The sequence below is a fragment of the Neoarius graeffei genome, chromosome 3, assembly GCF_027579695.1.
Source record: "Neoarius graeffei isolate fNeoGra1 chromosome 3, fNeoGra1.pri, whole genome shotgun sequence".
NCBI classification, from domain to species: Eukaryota; Metazoa; Chordata; class Actinopteri; order Siluriformes; family Ariidae; genus Neoarius; species Neoarius graeffei.
In genome coordinates this window covers 79,252,563-79,270,004 of record NC_083571.1, presented here as the reverse complement: position 1 = coordinate 79,270,004, position 17,442 = coordinate 79,252,563, and the positions used below count along the sequence as shown (strand labels likewise).

At 44.5% G+C, this 17,442-nt stretch overlaps 2 protein-coding genes across 5 annotated transcripts in view; both read left to right on the top strand.

Moving 5' to 3' along the window:
• Positions 1-1,372: 1,372 nt before the first annotated feature.
• Positions 1,373-11,982, top strand: ociad2 (OCIA domain containing 2). 2 transcript variants are annotated; one of them, XM_060916039.1, is made up of 7 exons: positions 1,373-1,544; positions 6,959-7,043; positions 7,525-7,578; positions 9,410-9,457; positions 11,219-11,372; positions 11,593-11,617; positions 11,743-11,982. In XM_060916039.1, the coding sequence occupies exons 1-7, from the start codon at positions 1,485-1,487 to the stop codon at positions 11,770-11,772; spliced, it is 456 nt and encodes a 151-aa protein (XP_060772022.1). In that variant the 5' UTR covers positions 1,373-1,484; the 3' UTR covers positions 11,773-11,982. The 2 variants fall into 2 exon arrangements, with proteins under 2 accessions (XP_060772022.1, XP_060772021.1); XM_060916038.1 differs by lacking the exon at positions 11,593-11,617 and having other exon boundaries at positions 1,378-1,544.
• A 2,519-nt stretch (positions 11,983-14,501) lies between these two features.
• dcun1d4 (DCN1, defective in cullin neddylation 1, domain containing 4 (S. cerevisiae)) overlaps positions 14,502-17,442 on the top strand; it is a 30,752-nt gene continuing 27,811 nt past the window's right edge. The window contains exon 1 of one of the 3 annotated variants that reach the window (XM_060917402.1): positions 14,502-14,607. Coding sequence is in view for 1 of the 3 variants with exons in the window: in XM_060917400.1 (XP_060773383.1) it covers positions 15,252-15,270 (19 nt within the window). In the remaining 2 variants the exon portion in view is untranslated. Of the gene's footprint in view, positions 14,608-15,191; positions 15,271-17,442 lie in introns of those variants that run through there. The other 2 variants (XM_060917400.1, XM_060917399.1) reach the window with 2 other exon arrangements.

Sequence of the window (17,442 nt, the reverse complement as noted above, 5' to 3'; positions counted from 1 at the left end):
GCTGAAAAGGGTGGCTGGAAAAGGTGCACAAGCAACAGGGATGGCCGCAGTCTTGAGAGGATTGTCAAGAAAAGTTGATTCAAGAACTTGGGAGAGCTTCACAAGGAGTGGACTGAGGCTGGTGTCAGTGTATCAAGACCCATCACGAACAGACATCTTCAGCTTTCGCATTCCTAATATCAAGCTACTCCTGAGCCAGAGACAATGTCAGAAGTGTCTTATCTGGGCTAAGGAGAGAAAGAAATGGACTGTTGCTCAGTGGTCCAAAGTCCTCTTTTCAGATGAAAGTACATTTTGCATTTAATTTGGAAATCACGGTTCTAGAGTCTGGAGGAAGAGTGGAGAGGCACAGAATCCAAGGTGTTTGAAGCCCAGTGTGAAGTTTCCACAGTCTGTGATGATTTGGGGTGCCATGTCATCTGCTGGTGTTGGTCCACTGTATTTTATCAAGTCCAAAGTCAACACAGCCATCTACCAGGAGATTTTAGAGCACTTCATGCTTCCATCTGCTGACAAGCTTTTTGGAGATGCTGTTTTCCTTTTCCAGCAGGACTTGGCACCTACCCACAGTGCCAAAACTACTACCAAATGATTTGCTGACCATGATATTACTGTGTTTGATTGGCCAGCCAACTTGCCTGACCTGAACCCCATAGAGAATCTATGGGGTATTGTCAAGAGGAAGATGAGAAACACCCGACCCAAAAATACAGATACGCTGAAGGCCACTATCAAAGCAACCTGGGCTTCAATAACACCTCAGCAGTGCCACAGGCTGATCACTTCCATGCCACACCGCATTGATACAGTAATTCATGGTAAAGGAGCCCCAACCAAGTATTGAGTGTATAAATGAATATACTTTTCAGAAGTTGGATATTTCTGTATTGTAAATCCTTTTTTGATTGATTTTAGAGAATATTCTAATAATTTGAGATACTGGATTTCTGATTTTCATGAGCTATAAGCATAATCATCCAAATTAAAACAAAAAAGGCTTTAAATATTTCACTTTACATGTAATGAATATAGAATATATGAAAGTTTACCTTTTTGAATGAAATTATGAAAAAAAGGAACTTTTTCATGGTATTCTAATTTTTTGAGATGCACTACTATATATATATATATCTGTAGATGTGTTTTATTCTCATTTGAGGCCATTTTTACGGCCAATGATTCGCTTTAACTTATGACAGAAGTTAAAACCACAATCTTTTTCCAAGTACACACGAAAATTCGGGTCAAAAAAAGACAGCAGAAAAGGTAAAAACAGCTATTGTCCACGCCCCCTTCTGGTATTGGTTCGTGACTGGAGCAGACTGATCCCGTGATTGGTGAGTGGGACACAGAGGCAGGGTAGGGCGGAAGTACTTAAAAAAAATCCTCAACTTCAAACGCGTTTTAGAAAATGAAGAACGAGTAAGGAGAGAGAGAGGGGAAAGTCTGTTGAGGGCTTGAGCCTGTGAGTAACCAGGACAAGTATGGCAACTGGAGCACTAGAGAATGCAGGAGGAGAGAAACCAGGAGCAAAAAAGGACTGTGTAAGTCTTTTTTTTTTTGTGAATATGTCAAACCCCAGTGGCAGTGCAGAGTCCTGTAAGTTATGATGACTGGTATTTAAACTTAGTATTTAATTCTACCTAGTAATTAACTCTTTTTATTCTCCTTGGTATTTAACTGCATATTATTTAACTCATAATAATAATAATAATAATAATAATAATAATATATTCTATCTGGTATTTAACTCTTCTGAGGCTTAGCTCTACTTAGTATTTGGCTCTACTGGGGTTGTACAAACCAGTACATACTTGGTACCAGTCCCAAGCTCAGAGAGATTGTGGAGGGTTGCATCAGGAAGGGTGTCCAGTGTAAAAACTTGATGCCAGTCTGAATATGTGGATCATGATGACCTGCTGGGAGAAGAGGAAGAAGAATCTACTCTACTTATTATATCGCTCTACTTGGTATTTAATTCTACTGAGTTTAAACTCTATAGTAAACTTTATTATCCCCGTGAGGAGCAATTTGTTGTCCAGCCAGCAGAGAATAAAACACAATACAACAAAACATACAGCATACAATCATAATGAAAACAAGGTGCACAGATATTACAGGGAGACCGATCATGACAGACTGTTGTTTATGAGGCCAATAGTTACAGTGACAATACTCTTTTTAGTATTTAATGTACTTAGACTTTAACTACATAATATTTCACTCTACTTGGTATTTAACTTTACTGAGTTTAAACTCTAGTATTTACTCTACTGAGAATTTAACTACTTATATTTAACTCTGCTTAGTATTTACTCTACTGAGATTTAACCTGTTAGTATTTAGTTTTATGTGGTATTTAGCTACCTATTATTTAACTCTACTTGGTTATTTACTCTACTGAATTTTAACTTGTATTAGTTCTACTTGGTATTTAACTACTTATTATTTAACTCTACAGAGTTTTAACTCCTATTTAGTATTTACTCAGAATTTAACTACATATTATTGAACCATCCTTGGTATTTAACTCTGTATTAAATTATTTAATACTATCAATGGCTTTTTTTTTTAAAAGTTCAGTTTATGCTGCTTATGCGGACTTTTATATTTAAAACGTTATGTCATACCTAGTGTCTTTTAACAGAGTGTGAAGGGGGCTGACTTGATGGTAATTAATAATCGGGACAAAGCACCATGATTTGTACCTTGGCTGGCAAGCTGTGTGTAGACTCTGCACAGAATTTAAGTGCTTTCTATCATGAGACATTTTCTGCACAAGCTTCCTTAAGCACTCCATGCTCACAAATGAACTAGATTGCCAATGGTTTTTGGACACACCCCATTCCAGAGTTAATCCCCCTTTGCTGTTGAGTTCTTCCCCTCCAATCTTGACAGATCATGTCTTCATGGAGCTCGCTTTGTGCACAGGTGCATTGTCGTGCTGGAACAGATTTAGTTCCAGTGAAGGGAAATTGTAATGATGCAGTATACAAAGGCATTCTATCCAATCGTGTTCATCTAACTTTGTGGTAACAGTTTGGAGAAGAACCACATGAGTGTAAATGGCCCTGTAGTGTAAATTTGTATGTGCACAATTCACAGCACCTTGCATTTATTTTTCGTAAACACACTTGCTCATACAGTTCTATGTGCTCCAGTTAGCTGCCCTCATGCTCATGACAAAGGCATTAGTTTTACTGTAGGAAACTGCTGCAGTGCTGCACCTCTTTTTAATCATTACCATTAGATTAGATAAAACTTTATTAATCCCTTTGGGAGGATTCCCTCAGGGAAATTAAGATTCCAGCAGCATTATTACAGATAAACAGAGAAAAGAAATAGAGAAAACTTCTAGATAAATTAAAATAAATTATTTGCGTATACAAATATAAAAGAATAAGATATGGGGAAGGAGGGGAGAAGTGGGGTTAGGGTGAGTGTGTGTGTGTGTAAGCAGGAAAGATATTGCACTTTATATTGCACATTGTCCGGTATTGCTTATTGTTAGGCTAGGCTACTGCTCCTTCCTGTCCTCTGTCCTCCTGTTACCCCTCCTCCCCCCCAGAGAGGAGTTGTACAGTCTGATGGCGTGAGGGACAAAGGAGTTTTTAAGGGCCTCTGCATGCTCTTGCGACAAGGCTTTCGCAGATAACTTTTCGCAGACAGTTGTAATTTATTGTTGAGCGGGGAGTAATAGGCGTGCGTGATGTTATTCACCGCCACAACGCAAGGGGGCGCGAAGTCGCGAAATCGCTAGGAGTAGTTGGTGGGTGTGGTTAGTGGAGTGTTTATCCTCTGGTTACTTATCGTGACTAGAACTGGAGTCGTATAGATGTACGTACTTCCTCACGTCCTCGATCAACCGCTCTTCATGCTACTCCATCTTCGCTCGTGTTTTTAAAAATGGCGGTAGTGAAAACAAACTAAACCGGGAAAGTAGGGAAGCGGAAGTGCGTGTACAGCGGATGTAGAGTGGACCAATCAGAGCCCTCTTGTCTGCGACGCTGTCTGCGAGGCTTCTGCGGTGGTCACAATTTTTGGGAGGTGCGCGCAGAGCGTCTGCGAAGGGGGGGGGGGACTACGCAGACGCCATCTGCGACGCCATCTGCGAGGACTGGGTTGTCAGCATAAATTGGCCTTACGTCTGTTTGTCCTGCGCTTGGGAAGGAGCATTCTGTCACTGAACAGGCTCCTCTGGTTGCTGATGACGGTGTGCAGAGGGTGACTGGCATCGTCCATGATGTTCAATAGTTTGACCATAGACCTCTTCTCTGCCACTGTCACCAGAGAGTCCAGCTTCATGCCGACCACAGAGCCGGCCCACCTGATCAGTTTGTCCAGCCTGGATGTGTCCTCCTTGGATGTGCTGCCCCCCCCAGCACACCACGGTGTAAAACAGGACACTGGCGACCACAGACTGATAGAACATCCACAGGAGTTTCCTGCAGATGTTAAAGGACCGCAGCATCCTAAGGAAGTATAGCCTGCTCTGTCCCTTCCTGTACAAGTGATTGGTGTTGCAAGTCCAGTCCAGCTTGCTGTTCAGCCACAGCCTGAGATACTTGTAGGAATCCACAGCCTCCACCTTGACTCCGTCGATCAGAACTGGTCGTGACCTTGGTCTGGACCTCCCAAAGTCAATGACCAGCTCCTTGGTCTTCAAGGTGTTGAGCTGCAGATGGTTCCTGTTGCACCACACAGCAAAGTCCCTCACCAGGCTCCTATACTCCTCCTCTCTGTCGTCACTGATACACCCAATGATGGCTGTGTCATCTGCAAACTTCTGGATGTGACACAGCTCCGAGTTGTAGCAGAAGTCCGCGGTGTACAGGGTGAAGAGAAGAGGGGCCAGCACCATACCCTGGGGTGCTCCAGTGCTGCTAATTACAGTGTCAGACGTGATGGCCTTCAGCCTGATGTACTGCGGCCTGTCAGTGAGGTAGCTGGAGATCCAGGTGACCAGGCAGGGGTCCGCTTGCATCCTGTTCGGTTTGTCCTGAAGCAGTAGGGGCTGGATGGTGTTGAAGGCACTCGAGAAGTCCAAGAAGAGGATCCTTACTGTGCCATTTCCCTTATCCAGATGTGAGTGGGCTCGGTGTAGCAGGTAGAGGATGGCATCTTTCACACCAACACTGCCTGGTATGCAAACTGCAGACAGTCCTGGGCATGTTGTACCTGGGGTCTGAGGAGGCTGAGGAAGAGCTGCTCCAATGTCTTCATCAGATGTGAAGTGAGTGCCACCGGTCAGAAGTCGTTCAGCTCGCTGGGCCGATTCTTTTTGGGAACTGGAACAATACATGATGTCTTCCAGAGGGTTGGCACTCTCCCCAGCTGCAGGCTGAGGTTGATGTGTTGGAGTGGTTCACCCAGTTCAGCAGTGCAGGTCTTCAGTAGTCGTGGACGCACCTTGTCCGGGCCTGCTGCTTTCCTGGGGTGAAGCTTCCTCAGTTGACCTCTGACCTGGTCTGCAGTAATGCGTTGAGGAGGGGGCTGCTGTGATGACTGGGGGGAGGTGTGTTGAGGGAAGAAGGAGAGATGGCTGCAGTGAGGGAGAGGGTGGGGGGACGTGGGCTGGTTGAACCGATTGAAGAAGTCATTCAACTTGTTTGCTCTCTTCACTGTCCCCTCAACGACTCTGGTCTTTGTATTGTGGCCTGTGATGGTTTGCACACCTTCCCAGACCTCCCTCATGCTGTTCTCCTTCAGCTTCTGCTCCACCTTTCTCCTGTAGCTGTCCTTAGCTTCCCTCATACAGCGTTTCACCTCCTGCTGTGCTGCTTTCATCGCCTCCCTATCCCTGCTCCTGAAGGCGGTCTTCTTCCTGTTGAGGACAGCTTTGACTTCCTGTGTTACCCATGGCTTGTTATTAGGGTAACACTGTACAGTCTTAGCGGGGGAGACCACGTCGGCACAGAAGTTGAGGTAATCTGTCAGACAGTGTCTCAGCCCCTCTATGTCCTCACATGCCCCTTTTCCACCAAAGCAGTTCCAGGGCTGGTTCGGGGCCAGTGCTTAGTTTGGAACCAGGTTTTCTGTTTCCACTGACAAAGAACTAGCTCTGGGGCCAGAAAAACCGGTTCTAGGCCAGCACCAACTCTCTGCTGGGCCAGAGGAAAGAACCGCTTACGTCAGCGGGGGGGCGGAGTTTTTAAGACCAACAACAATAACAAGACCGTGAAAGATCACCATTTTTAAGCGACGAGAAGCCGCAGCTGTACAAACGCTTTGTCATTTATTATTGTTGTTGCTGCTGCTTCTTTCGTGTTTTTGCTTCGATATTCGCACCAAGGTTTATGCAAACGTAGTGACGTAACTGACGTATACAACGACGTAACTGACGTATACAGCGACGTAATGACGTGACTTCCCTTAGCACCGCGAGTGATGGAAAAGCAAACTGGTTCTCAGCTGGCTCGCAAGTTGAAAGAGTTGTGAACCAGCACTGGCCCCGAACCAGCCCTGGAACTGATTTGGTGGAAAAGAGGCAACAGTGTGGACTAAGCAGCACATCCCAGTCTGTGATGTCATAGCAGTTTCTGAGGGCATCTTCCATTTCAGAGGACCACCTCCTGATGGAGCTAGTTGTTGCAGGTTGCCTTTGAACCAGGGGGGTGTACTTTGGCTGGAGAAGAACCAGGTTGTGGTCAGACTTCCCTACTTACTTCAGACTTTCATTAATTGTGCAATATGTCTAGATTGCTATCCTCTGTTCATTAGCACAGCAAAGTACACTAGGTGTACATCCACAAAGTATCACATGGTTTCATATGTGGTTTTAGAGCGTTTTTAACAGGATAAGTAAATGGAAGTGGTTTCAGATCAATATCAGTATCAACACAGCCCTAGTTTTATTTAATATTTTAGAAACACCAATTGCCCTGAAAGAAGTTCAGAACTAATTTTTTTTTTCCCCCCTTCCTCTGACCTTTTCTTGGTGGGACTTCACTGAATGCAGTGTCCCAAAGGGGACAAACATTTTCATAGTGACGAAGTGAGGCAGATCTGGAAGGAGTGCCAGCAGGAGAGTTTTTGGTACAGAGGTAAAAATAAATAAATAAATACACGCTATCACTTTCAAAACAGTCGGATTTGTTTAAAGAGATTTAAAATGGGTACTGGCTCCTTTACATTGTAGTTTAAAAGTTTATACATCTGTCTTTTATGCTTCAGTTTAAATGTTCACAATAACATTTCATAATGTATAAAATCTTTTAAATGCATTAGTTTTAGTTTGAGGGGGGGAGAACTAAAAGTAAAATTTGGTCCAATCACTCAGTGCTTTTAACGTCTGTCTCTGCTTAGTTTGGTTATACATTAGGGGTGTGTGTGTGTGTGTGTGTGTGTGTGTGTGAGAGAGAGATTCCTGTATAATGGTTAGCAAGAAGTAGACTCTGACCTTACAGTGGAATAGAAGCACAAATGAAACGCTGACCTATTTCTGATTTCCTGATTGTATAAACATCATAGAAATCTTCACAATTTGTTTTCAAACATTCATTTTTAACTGTATTTTCTTCCCAGCTCTTCCCCTCTCCTTTGGAAGCATGGCTATCACTGGTGGCCTCATCTACAATGGTAAATTTTAGGACTCTCAAGCAGTTCTGAGCAATTCACTGATTCCTGTGAAATACCATCACTTCTGACAAAATTTCCTGATCCCATTTGAGTGACGTGAGAAGTACAGTGGTGCTTGAAAATTTGTGAACCCTTTAGAATTTTCCATATTTCTGCATAAATATGACCTAAAACATCAGATTTTCACAAGTCTTAAAAGTAGATAAAGAGAACCCAGTTAAAGAAATGAGACAAAAATATTATACTTGGGCATTTATTTATTTTTTATTGGGAAAAAAAAGCTCCAATATTACATACCTGTGCGTGGCAAAAGTATGTGGACCTCTAGGATTAGCAGTTAATTTGAAGGTGAAATTAGAGTCAGGTGTTTTCAATCAATGGGATGACAATCAGGTGTGAGTGGACACCCTGTTTTATTTAAAGAACAGGGATCTATCAAAGTCTGATCTTCACAACACATGTTTGTGGAAGTGTATCATGGCACGAACAAAGGAGATTTCAGAAATCTCTGACCTCAGAAAAAGCGTTGTTGATGCTCATCAGGCTGGAAAAGGTTACAAAACCATCTCTAAAGAGTTTGGACTCCACCAATCCACAGTCAGGTTGTGTACAAATGGAGGAAATCCAAGACTATTGTTACTCTGCCCAGGAGTGGTCGACCAACAAAGATCACTCCAAGAGCAAGGCGTGTAATAGTCGACGAGATCACAAAGGACCCCAGGGTAACTTCTAAGCAACTGAAGGCCTCTCTCACATTAACCAGTGTTCATGAGTCCACCATCAGGAGAACACTGAACAACAATGGTGTGCATGGCAGGGTTGCAAGCAGAAAGCCACTGCTCTCCAAAAAGAACATTGCTGCTCGTCTGCAGGTTACTAAAGATCATGTGGACAAGCCAGAAGGCTATTGAAAAAATGTTTTGTGGATGGATGAGACCAAAATAGAACTTTTTGATTTAAATGAGAAGCCTTATGTTTGGAGAAAGGAAAACACTACATTCCAGCATAAGAACCTTATCCCATCTGTGAAACATGGTGGTGGTAGTATCATGGTTTGGGCCTGTTTTGCTGCATCTGGGCCAGGACGGCTTGCCATCACTGATGGAACAATGAATTCTGAATTATACCAGCGAATTCTAAAGGAAAATGTCAGGACATCTGTCCATGAACTGAATCTCAAGAGAAGGTGGGTCATGCAGCAAGACAATGACCCTAAGCACACAAGTCGTTCTACCAAAGAATGGTTAAAGAATAATAAAGTTAAATGTTTTGGAATGGCCAAGTCAAAGTCCTGACCTTAATCCAATCGAAATGTTGTGGAAGGACCTGAAGTGAGCAGTTCATGTGAGGGGGAAACACCCCCCCCCCCCCCCCCCCCCCCCCACACACACACACACACACACACACATATCCCGGAGTTGAAGCTGTTCTGTACGGAGGAATGGGCTAAAATTCCTCCAAGCCGGTGTGCAGGACTGATCAACAGTTACCAGGGACGTTTAGTTGCGGTTATTGCTGCACAAGGGGGTCACACCAGATACTGAAAGCAAAGGTTCACATACTTTTGCCATGCACAGATATGGAATATTGGATCATTTTCCTCAATAAATAAATGACCAAGTATAATAATTTTGTCTCATTTGTTTAACTGGGTTCTCTTTATCTACTTTTAGGACTTGTGTGAAAATCTGATGATGTTTTAGGTCATATTTATGCAGAAATATAGAAAACTTGAAAGGGTTCACAAACTTTCAAGCACTACTGTACATGTGCCCACCATGTAAATGCTAAGGAATTGTATTTATACTGTTTGTGTTTGTTTGTTTAACAGGGGTTTGGAAACAATCAAAGCGCTTTGGTCCATTCCCTAAACTAGCACGTAAGTCCTTAACAAAAGGAAGTGATGCTGGAAACATCTACACATATTTTAAGTAATTTTATGAGAATATACACTCACCAGCCACTTTAATAGGAACTTTGTTCTTGAGTCTAAGATTCCTTTTGAAGATGCTTTTCTACTCACCATGGTTGTAAAGAGTCGCTATGTTTGTATATCCTTCCTGGCAGCTCAAACCAGTCTGGGGGTGGGTTTCCCAAAAGCCTCTTAACACTAAGAGCATCTTAACTAGGAGAGAGTGTTCATTGTGCTGCTCGCTCTACCATTTAACGATTCTTTGTGCTGCAATGCTTTTGGGAAACTCAGGCCTGGCCATTTTCCTCTAATCTCTTATCAAAAAGCTGTTTCCACCCACAGGACTGTTCCACCCACAGATCGGTTTTTCCCCATTCTGATGTTTGAAGTGAACATTAACTGAAACTCTTGATTTGTATCTGCATGATTTTATGCATTGTGCTGCTGTCAAGGGATTAGCTACATAAAATGACAGGTGTATGGGTATAGGTAATAAAGTGGCTGCTGAGTGTATTTCAACATGTACTGTTTTGAAGAAACCTGCTTGTCAGCAGAAGTAATCCTGCACGCTTAAATAAACAGTGCTTTTGACTGTTGGCAGTAAAAGAGTGCTGCTTTATTCCATTAACCATGAATGAACCTTTGTACATGGATGTTGTACATTGTTCAGCACCAAGTGTTTGTGTAAAGATAACCACACCTTAATAGATTCACCTCAACTGCACCTATTTAAAAAAAAAAAAACTAGATGGAGCTCGACACCAACGGCGTCGATGGGGATGCCTCTGCCCGGTAGACTACACGCCTTTATTAAGTTGTGATTTGGGGATGGTCATTTGACCTCACAGTAATCTTGACCTGGTGAAATTATGTGTATTAGCCTTGGAGATATTGTGTTCACAAGGTTTTCGGACAGACATTTGACCTCACAGTGACCTTGACCTTTTGATCTCAAAATCTAATCAGTTCATGTTTGTCCCAAAGCGCAGAAATGGTGAAAGCTTGGTGAAATTCCTTTCATTAGCCTTTGAGATCGGCGGAACGGTGGTGTAGTGGTTAGCGCTGTCACCTCACAGCAAGAAGGTCCTGGGTTCGAGCCCCGGGGCCGGCGAGGGCCTTTCTGTGTGGAGTTTGCATGTTCTCCCCGTGTCTGCGTGGGTTTCCTCCAGGTGCTCCGGTTTCCCCCACAGTCCAAAGACATGCAGGTTAGGTTAACTGGTGACTCTAAATTGACCGTAGGTGTGAATGTGAGTGTGAATGGTTGTCTGTGTCTATGTGTCGGCCCTGTGATGACCTGGCAACTTGTCCAGGGTGTACCCCGCCTCTCGCCCATAGTCAGCTGGGATAGGCTCCAGCTCGCCTGCGACCCTGTAGAAGGATAAAGCGGCTAGAGATAATGAGATGAATGAGCCTTTGAGATCACGTTCACAAGGTTTCGGGACGGATGGACGCATGGACAGACGGACAACCCGAAAACATAATGCCTCCTGCACCTTATGGTGGCATTTGCAACCTATTTAATTTATAGGAAACATTTAATTCCATCATTACATGTTCACAAGAAATGAGAAATCAGTTACTCTGTGCTTGTGAGAATAATGTCTGTCTTTTAAAACTAAAAAGGATTATTTTTACCAAAGAATATGACACTCTATTGATGGTGTAATGAATACTGCAACAAATTAATTCATTACTGATACATAATTGATCTGTGGCTGTTTATTTCAGTGGCAGGTATCATTGGTTACCTTGTGGGAAAAGCTTCATACATGGGAACATGTAGAGAAAAGTTTCAGAGGTTGGGACCAGAGTTCAGCAAAGGCTTTGGTCCTGGCTGGGGTCCAGGGTTTGGGCCTCCTTTCTTTGGAGGCTATGGATACAAGTGAGTAATAATGTGGATTTCAGCTACTTTCAACTTTTTCAAATTGTAACGCGTGTGTGTGGTGTCTTTTGCCCAAGACATTGCTTTTTCAGTAATTCCAGTTGTCTCAATAAAACACACAAAATACTGAGCTTTCAGCTCTATCATGCACAAACCTTACCAAATCTGTTACATTCTGATGTGATAGTGGCAGGTCTTGTTATTTTCCCTGCACAATTAGAACAAGACTACCTACTGGGCACAAGGTACCGCTGAAAATTAAGTCTCAGTAGCAGCATACACAATAGTATAATTGTCCATTGAGTTAATGAACGTTTAAAACACGACTTAAATGTGTATGTTTTATAGCACTCTACTTTTATTTCCACAGACGCTGCAAACATGCCTGTCAGGAGTGTAAGAAAGAAGAAGAAACTGGAACAGCATCTGCACAAACTACTCAAAGCTGAGGGAATTGAGCATAAATACAAAAATATTAACAACGAAATGATGCCTGCCTTCACTAATACCAGAAGTAATAATCAGTCATTGTCTTACAGCACATCAGCTTTTGTTAGTTCATTTGTAGGTTTTGTGAAAATAATTCAAATAAAGTATGGTCTAATATATATATTTTTGTGCGTGTCAAATCGTGCCCATTCATTATCTATGCTACTTTTCGATTGTGGGTGAGGTGGGCTGGAACTGATCCCAACTCACTGATGAGGAGAGGTGAAATTCACCCTGGACAGGTCTGCAGTATATCACAGGGCTAACACAAAGATATACAGCCACTCGCACTCACACCTATGGGAAATTTAGAGTAGCCAGTTGACCTAATTGGCATGTCTTTGGACTGTTGGAGGAAACCGGAGCATCCGGGGGAAACCCACACAGGCACGAGGAGAACATGCAAACTCCACAGAGAAAGGTCTCCAGTGGTTGCCAGGCTCAAGTCCAGAAGCTTCTTCCTGTGAGGCAGGAAGTGTTTACCAACATGCCACCACCTGTGATATTTCACTCCATAGGAAAGTGTGTATGATCACTAAACAGTAGCCACTCATGTAATTCAAAGAAAACCCCACCTTGATTCACATTTTAATACTTAATGCGTTTATACTGAAATATCTGTGATCATGATTCGGGTGCTAATTTGTTGACTGGTGCTGCGTTTTTCAATATTTCTGTGAGAAGTTAGCGGTTTGTCTGACGCTCTGACATCACAAGGGGGATGGTAGCTGTTATTGCCAGTGCAGCCACAATAATAGATAAGAACTTTCATTCATTGGTCTCAAAACGTAAGGACTAACTGTCAAGCTTCACTGTTTGCTCAGAGATTATTTTCTTCGTCCCCATTTTCCAGTGGAGATGGCACGGTGGTGTAGTGGTTAGCACTGTCGCCTCACAGCAAGAAGGTTGTCGGTTCGAGCCCAATGGCTTACAGGGGGCCTTTCTGTGTGGAGTTTGCATGTTCTCCCCGTGTCTGCATGGGTTTCCATCGGGTGCTCCGGTTTTCCCCACAGTCCAAAGACATGTAGGTTAGGTTAATTGGTGGCTCTAAATTGACCGTAGTTGAGTGTGAATGGTTGTTTGTCTCGATGCGTCAGCCCTGCGATGATCTGGTGACTTGTCCAGGGTGCACCCTGCCTCTCGCACATAGTCAGCTGGGATAGGCTCTAGCTTGTCCGTGACACTGCACAGGATAAGTGGTTATGGATAATGGATAAAACAATTTTCCGGTGATATTCAATGAGAACTCCCAGAATGCAATATACTGTAGGTATACAATACACTTGTGCTAAGATGAAAAGCATGGTGGCGTTGACTGCAGTATGAACATGAAAAATTAAAACTTTAGGACTTTATCTGAAGGGTGGTACGGTGGTGTCGTGGTTATAGCACTGTCGCCTCACAGCAAGAAGGTCCTGGGTTCGAGCCCTGTGGCCAGTGAGGGCCTTTCTGTTTGGAGTTTGCATGTTCTCCCCATGTCTGAATGGGTTTCCTCCGGGTGCTCCGGTTTCCCCCACAATCCAATGACCTGCAGGTTTGGTTAATTGGAGGCTCTATTGGTGTGAATAGTTGTTTGTCGCTATGTGTCAGCCCTGTGATAACCTGGCGACTTGTCCCCGCCTCTCGCCCATAGTCAGCTGGGATAGGCTCCAGCTTGTCTGTGACCCTGTAGAACAAGTGGCTATAGATAATGGATGGATGGACTTTATCTGATACAGCAGAGTGTACAGAGCTGGACAGTAAAGATAAAACACGGGGAGAACATGCAAACTCCGCATTGCTCTGTTTAGGCAGAAGCGAAACAGCAGTGTGAATAATTTAGAATACTGTTAACCAACTGAAAACAGAACATCTCATCTCATTATCTGTAGCCGCTTTATCCTTCTACAGGGTCGCAGGCAAGCTGGAGCCTATCCCAGCTGACTACGGGCGAAAGGCGGGGTACACCCTGGACAAGTCGCCAGGTCATCACAGGGCTGACACATAGACACAGACAACCATTCACACTCACACCTACGGTCAATTTAGAGTCACCAGTTAACCTAACCTGCATGTCTTTGGACTGTGGGGGAAACCGGAGCACCCGGAGGAAACCCACGCGGACACGGGGAGAACATGCAAACTCTGCACAGAAAGGCCCTTGCCGGCCCTGGGGCTCGAACCCAGGACCTTCTTGCTGTGAGGCGACAGCGCTAACCACTACACCACCGTGCCGCCCATACAACTGAATATCATTATTATTATAAAGGTTGCACTTTATACTTCCACTGACACTATAAATGTACTTCATACATTTATATCAAACTGTTTATTCGAGAAACGTTTAATCTATAAAAAATGTGGAAGTTATTCAACAGACACCTTTCAAAAACAAGTCTATCTGATGACGTCACCACAAGAAAAACAAAGCTTGGTTAGGAGCTCTGTGTATAATGTATGATATATATATTTAGAGCTCAGTGGTTGTGAGTCTTTACTGAAACCTCTCAGTGTGAATAATCAATCGTGGTGGTGATAGCCTGTCCTGAGAACTGAAAACCATGAGACGTGGGCGTGTAGTGTCTCATATCACAGCTGTCCGTCAATAACAAGGGGCTCAGTTCTCTGCCCGTCTAGTTAAAGGTGAAGTCTGCAGGTTTTATTTTCTTTTGCTGTGAACACTGTGACCTCATACAGAGATCTTCCGTCGTGGTTGGACATGTTTGCTGCTCATTTTGTGGTCCTGCTAACAGTTCAGGAGTCGACGGTAAACAAAGGAAACGAATTTTTAAATGAGTTGTGCACTCTGGTATAGAAGTAGTCATTGAGTCCAGGGTTAGACTAACGGCTATTTATATATTTTCCCTGTTTTTTTTAATCACTATTGGATGTGATATGAACTTTAAGCGCAAAACAAACAGGATTACAACTTTCTACAAAAATATTTAGGAGGAAACGGATGCTCACACCCTATTGTAAACAAAACTATCCGTTTCTACCAATCACCTTGCGAGACAGACGGATTGACTTGTATGTTGTCCAATGATACGAATATAAAACAAGCGTTTCCGGGTGGGCACTATCCAATCGCGTGTGTCCGTAGGGAGGGCTTATTGCTTTGCACGAGGAAGCCGTTCCGGCTGATTTGTCGAGACAAGAAATTTGTCCAATGGCCTTCTAGGGAAGGCGGGGCTTTGTTTAGATCTCGGCCTATCAGCGTGGGTGTAATGTGTTTGGGTGCAGGGGAGATGATTGACACAGCTCTTAACCACTCTTTAAGGTCGTGTGGGCGTGGTTTGGACATTCGACGTCCACCTGGATCATTCGTGGGCGTGGCTGACACTGGCATGGCCCGCCTCCTGGCCGGTCTGCAGATTCGCGCACACAAATACAGTTGAGTGTTTGATAAAAATGCACTCAGATGCGACAAGTAAGTACATTAGTGCTTTAATAGTGCAGTTTTGTTGATGTCTCTGGACACGGGGTCGCTAAGGGCAAACTTGTTGCGCGGAGGAATGCTTTGGCTTGTTTTGTGGCGTTTGACGCATTTTGTGATGTTAAAATAGCCGAGCAATGATACAAACACACACAGATGAGATGAGATCCAACCTGGACTGGGTCTCTTTGTATGTGTTTCCTGTGTTGCCTGAGTGAGTGCTGGTCGCCTGCAAAGGCATGACTTTAGGGTAAAATAGTAAATACGCACTGCATTGGTCATTGGTCGTGAGAAAGCGATCTGACCGAGCTATCAGATCCTATTTAGACAATGCACTTGGACTCTAATTACCCTTAATACCCTGGGAATCTAATCTCAGAGCCCCAGTCCTGGTCACTGCATGTTTATGACACACTGTAACATCTGACTGCTTGCAGTAGAAATAGGTCAGGGTTTGATTTTATCATTTTTGCACGGAAAAATACAGGGGGTGAAAATTGTGACGCAGTTGGCTACATTTTGTAATGCCTTGTCTATGTGTCGTGCATAAGTGTGTGTGTGTGTGTGCGAGCCAACCAAACAGCAGCTAAACACAATCATTAGGATTGCTTTGATTACAGAGAATGAGACGGTTTGTGTAGCATTCATCAGTTGATCATCATCAGTGTCAGAATTAAAATATTTCACTGGGAATTCTGGGAATTGGTGTCCATTTGGAGAGCCAGAGCCTTCGAGCTGCGTCATGTGGACCACAGGCCCCACAAGTCCCCTTTTTCTCTTTTCCACACACACACTTTGTAAACTCGTCACAAGTCGTGTGCTTGCTGTGATGTTTGGTGTGTTGTGTTTCTCAGCTGTTCATTCGTGTCTTGTCGCTGTATGTAGGCTGGAGGAAGACCCTCATATTATATTATATTGGTTTTGAACAGTGGCACGGTGGTGTAGAGGTTAACACGGTCGCCTCACAGCAAGAAGGTTCTGGGTTCGAGCCCAGCGGCCGGCGAGGGCCTTTCTGTGTGGAGTTTTCATGTTCTCCCCGTGTCTGCGTGGGTTTCCTCCGGGTGCTCCGGTTTCCCCCACAGTCCAAAGACATGCATCCATCCATCTTCTACCGCTTATCTGGGTTGTTGGGTAGCAGCCTTCCACTAGCTCTTCCGGGTGAATACAGAGGCGTTCCCAGGCCTAACCATACCTCCACTAGCTCTTCCGGGTGAATACAGAGGCGTTCCCAGGTCTAACCATCCATCCATCTTCTACTACTTATCTGGGTTGTGGGGTAGCAGCCTTCCACTAGCTCTTCCGGGTGAATTCAGAGGCGTTCCCAGGCCTAACCCTCCCTCCACCCATCCATCCATCTTCTACCACTTATCTGGGTTGCGGGGTAGCAGCCTTCCACTAGCTCTTCCGGGTGAATACAGAGGCGTTCCCAGGCCTAACCACACCTCCACTAGTTCTTCCGGGTGAATACAGAGGCGTTCCCAGGCCTAACCACACCTCCACTAGCTCTTCCGGGTGAATTCAGAGGCGTTCCCAGGCCTAATCCTCCCTCCACCCATCCATCCATCTTCTACCACTTATCTGGGTTGCGGGGTAGCAGCCTTCCACTAGCTCTTCCGGGTGAATTCAGAGGCGTTCCCAGGCCTAACCCTCCCTCCACCCATCCATCCATCTTCTACCACTTATCTGGGTTGCGGGGTAGCAGCCTTCCACTAGCTCTTCCGGGTGAATACAGAGGCGTTCCCAGGCCTAACCACACCTCCACTAGTTCTTCCGGGTGAATACAGAGGCGTTCCCAGGCCTAACCACACCTCCACTAGCTCTTCCGGGTGAATTCAGAGGCGTTCCCAGGCCTAACCCTCCCTCCACCCATCCATCCATCTTCTACCACTTATCTGGGTTGCGGGGTAGCAGCCTTCCACTAGCTCTTCCGGGTGAATACAGAGGCGTTCCCAGGCCTAACCACACCTCCACTAGTTCTTCCGGGTGAATACAGAGGCGTTCCCAGGCCTAACCACACCTCCACTAGTTCTTCTGGGTGAATACAGAGGCGTTCTCAGGCCAGCTGAGAGAGTCCCCTCCTTGAATCGCCACCTTAACGTGGTGGAGGGGTTTGAGTGCCTCAGGGATTCTAGGAGCTATGTTGTCAGGGCATTTGCCCCTGGTAGG

Excerpts from the sequence above, each read along its gene's own strand:
- ociad2 (XM_060916038.1), top strand. The coding sequence starts at position 1,485 with ATGGCAACTGGAGCACTAGAGAATGCAGGAGGAGAGAAACCAGGAGCA. Across the intron at positions 1,545-6,958 it reads CAGGAGCAAAAAAGGACTGT|TGTCCCAAAGGGGACAAACA; the intron begins GTAAGTCTTTTT and ends CACTGAATGCAG. Across the intron at positions 7,044-7,524 it reads GGAGAGTTTTTGGTACAGAG|CTCTTCCCCTCTCCTTTGGA; the intron begins GTAAAAATAAAT and ends TTTTCTTCCCAG.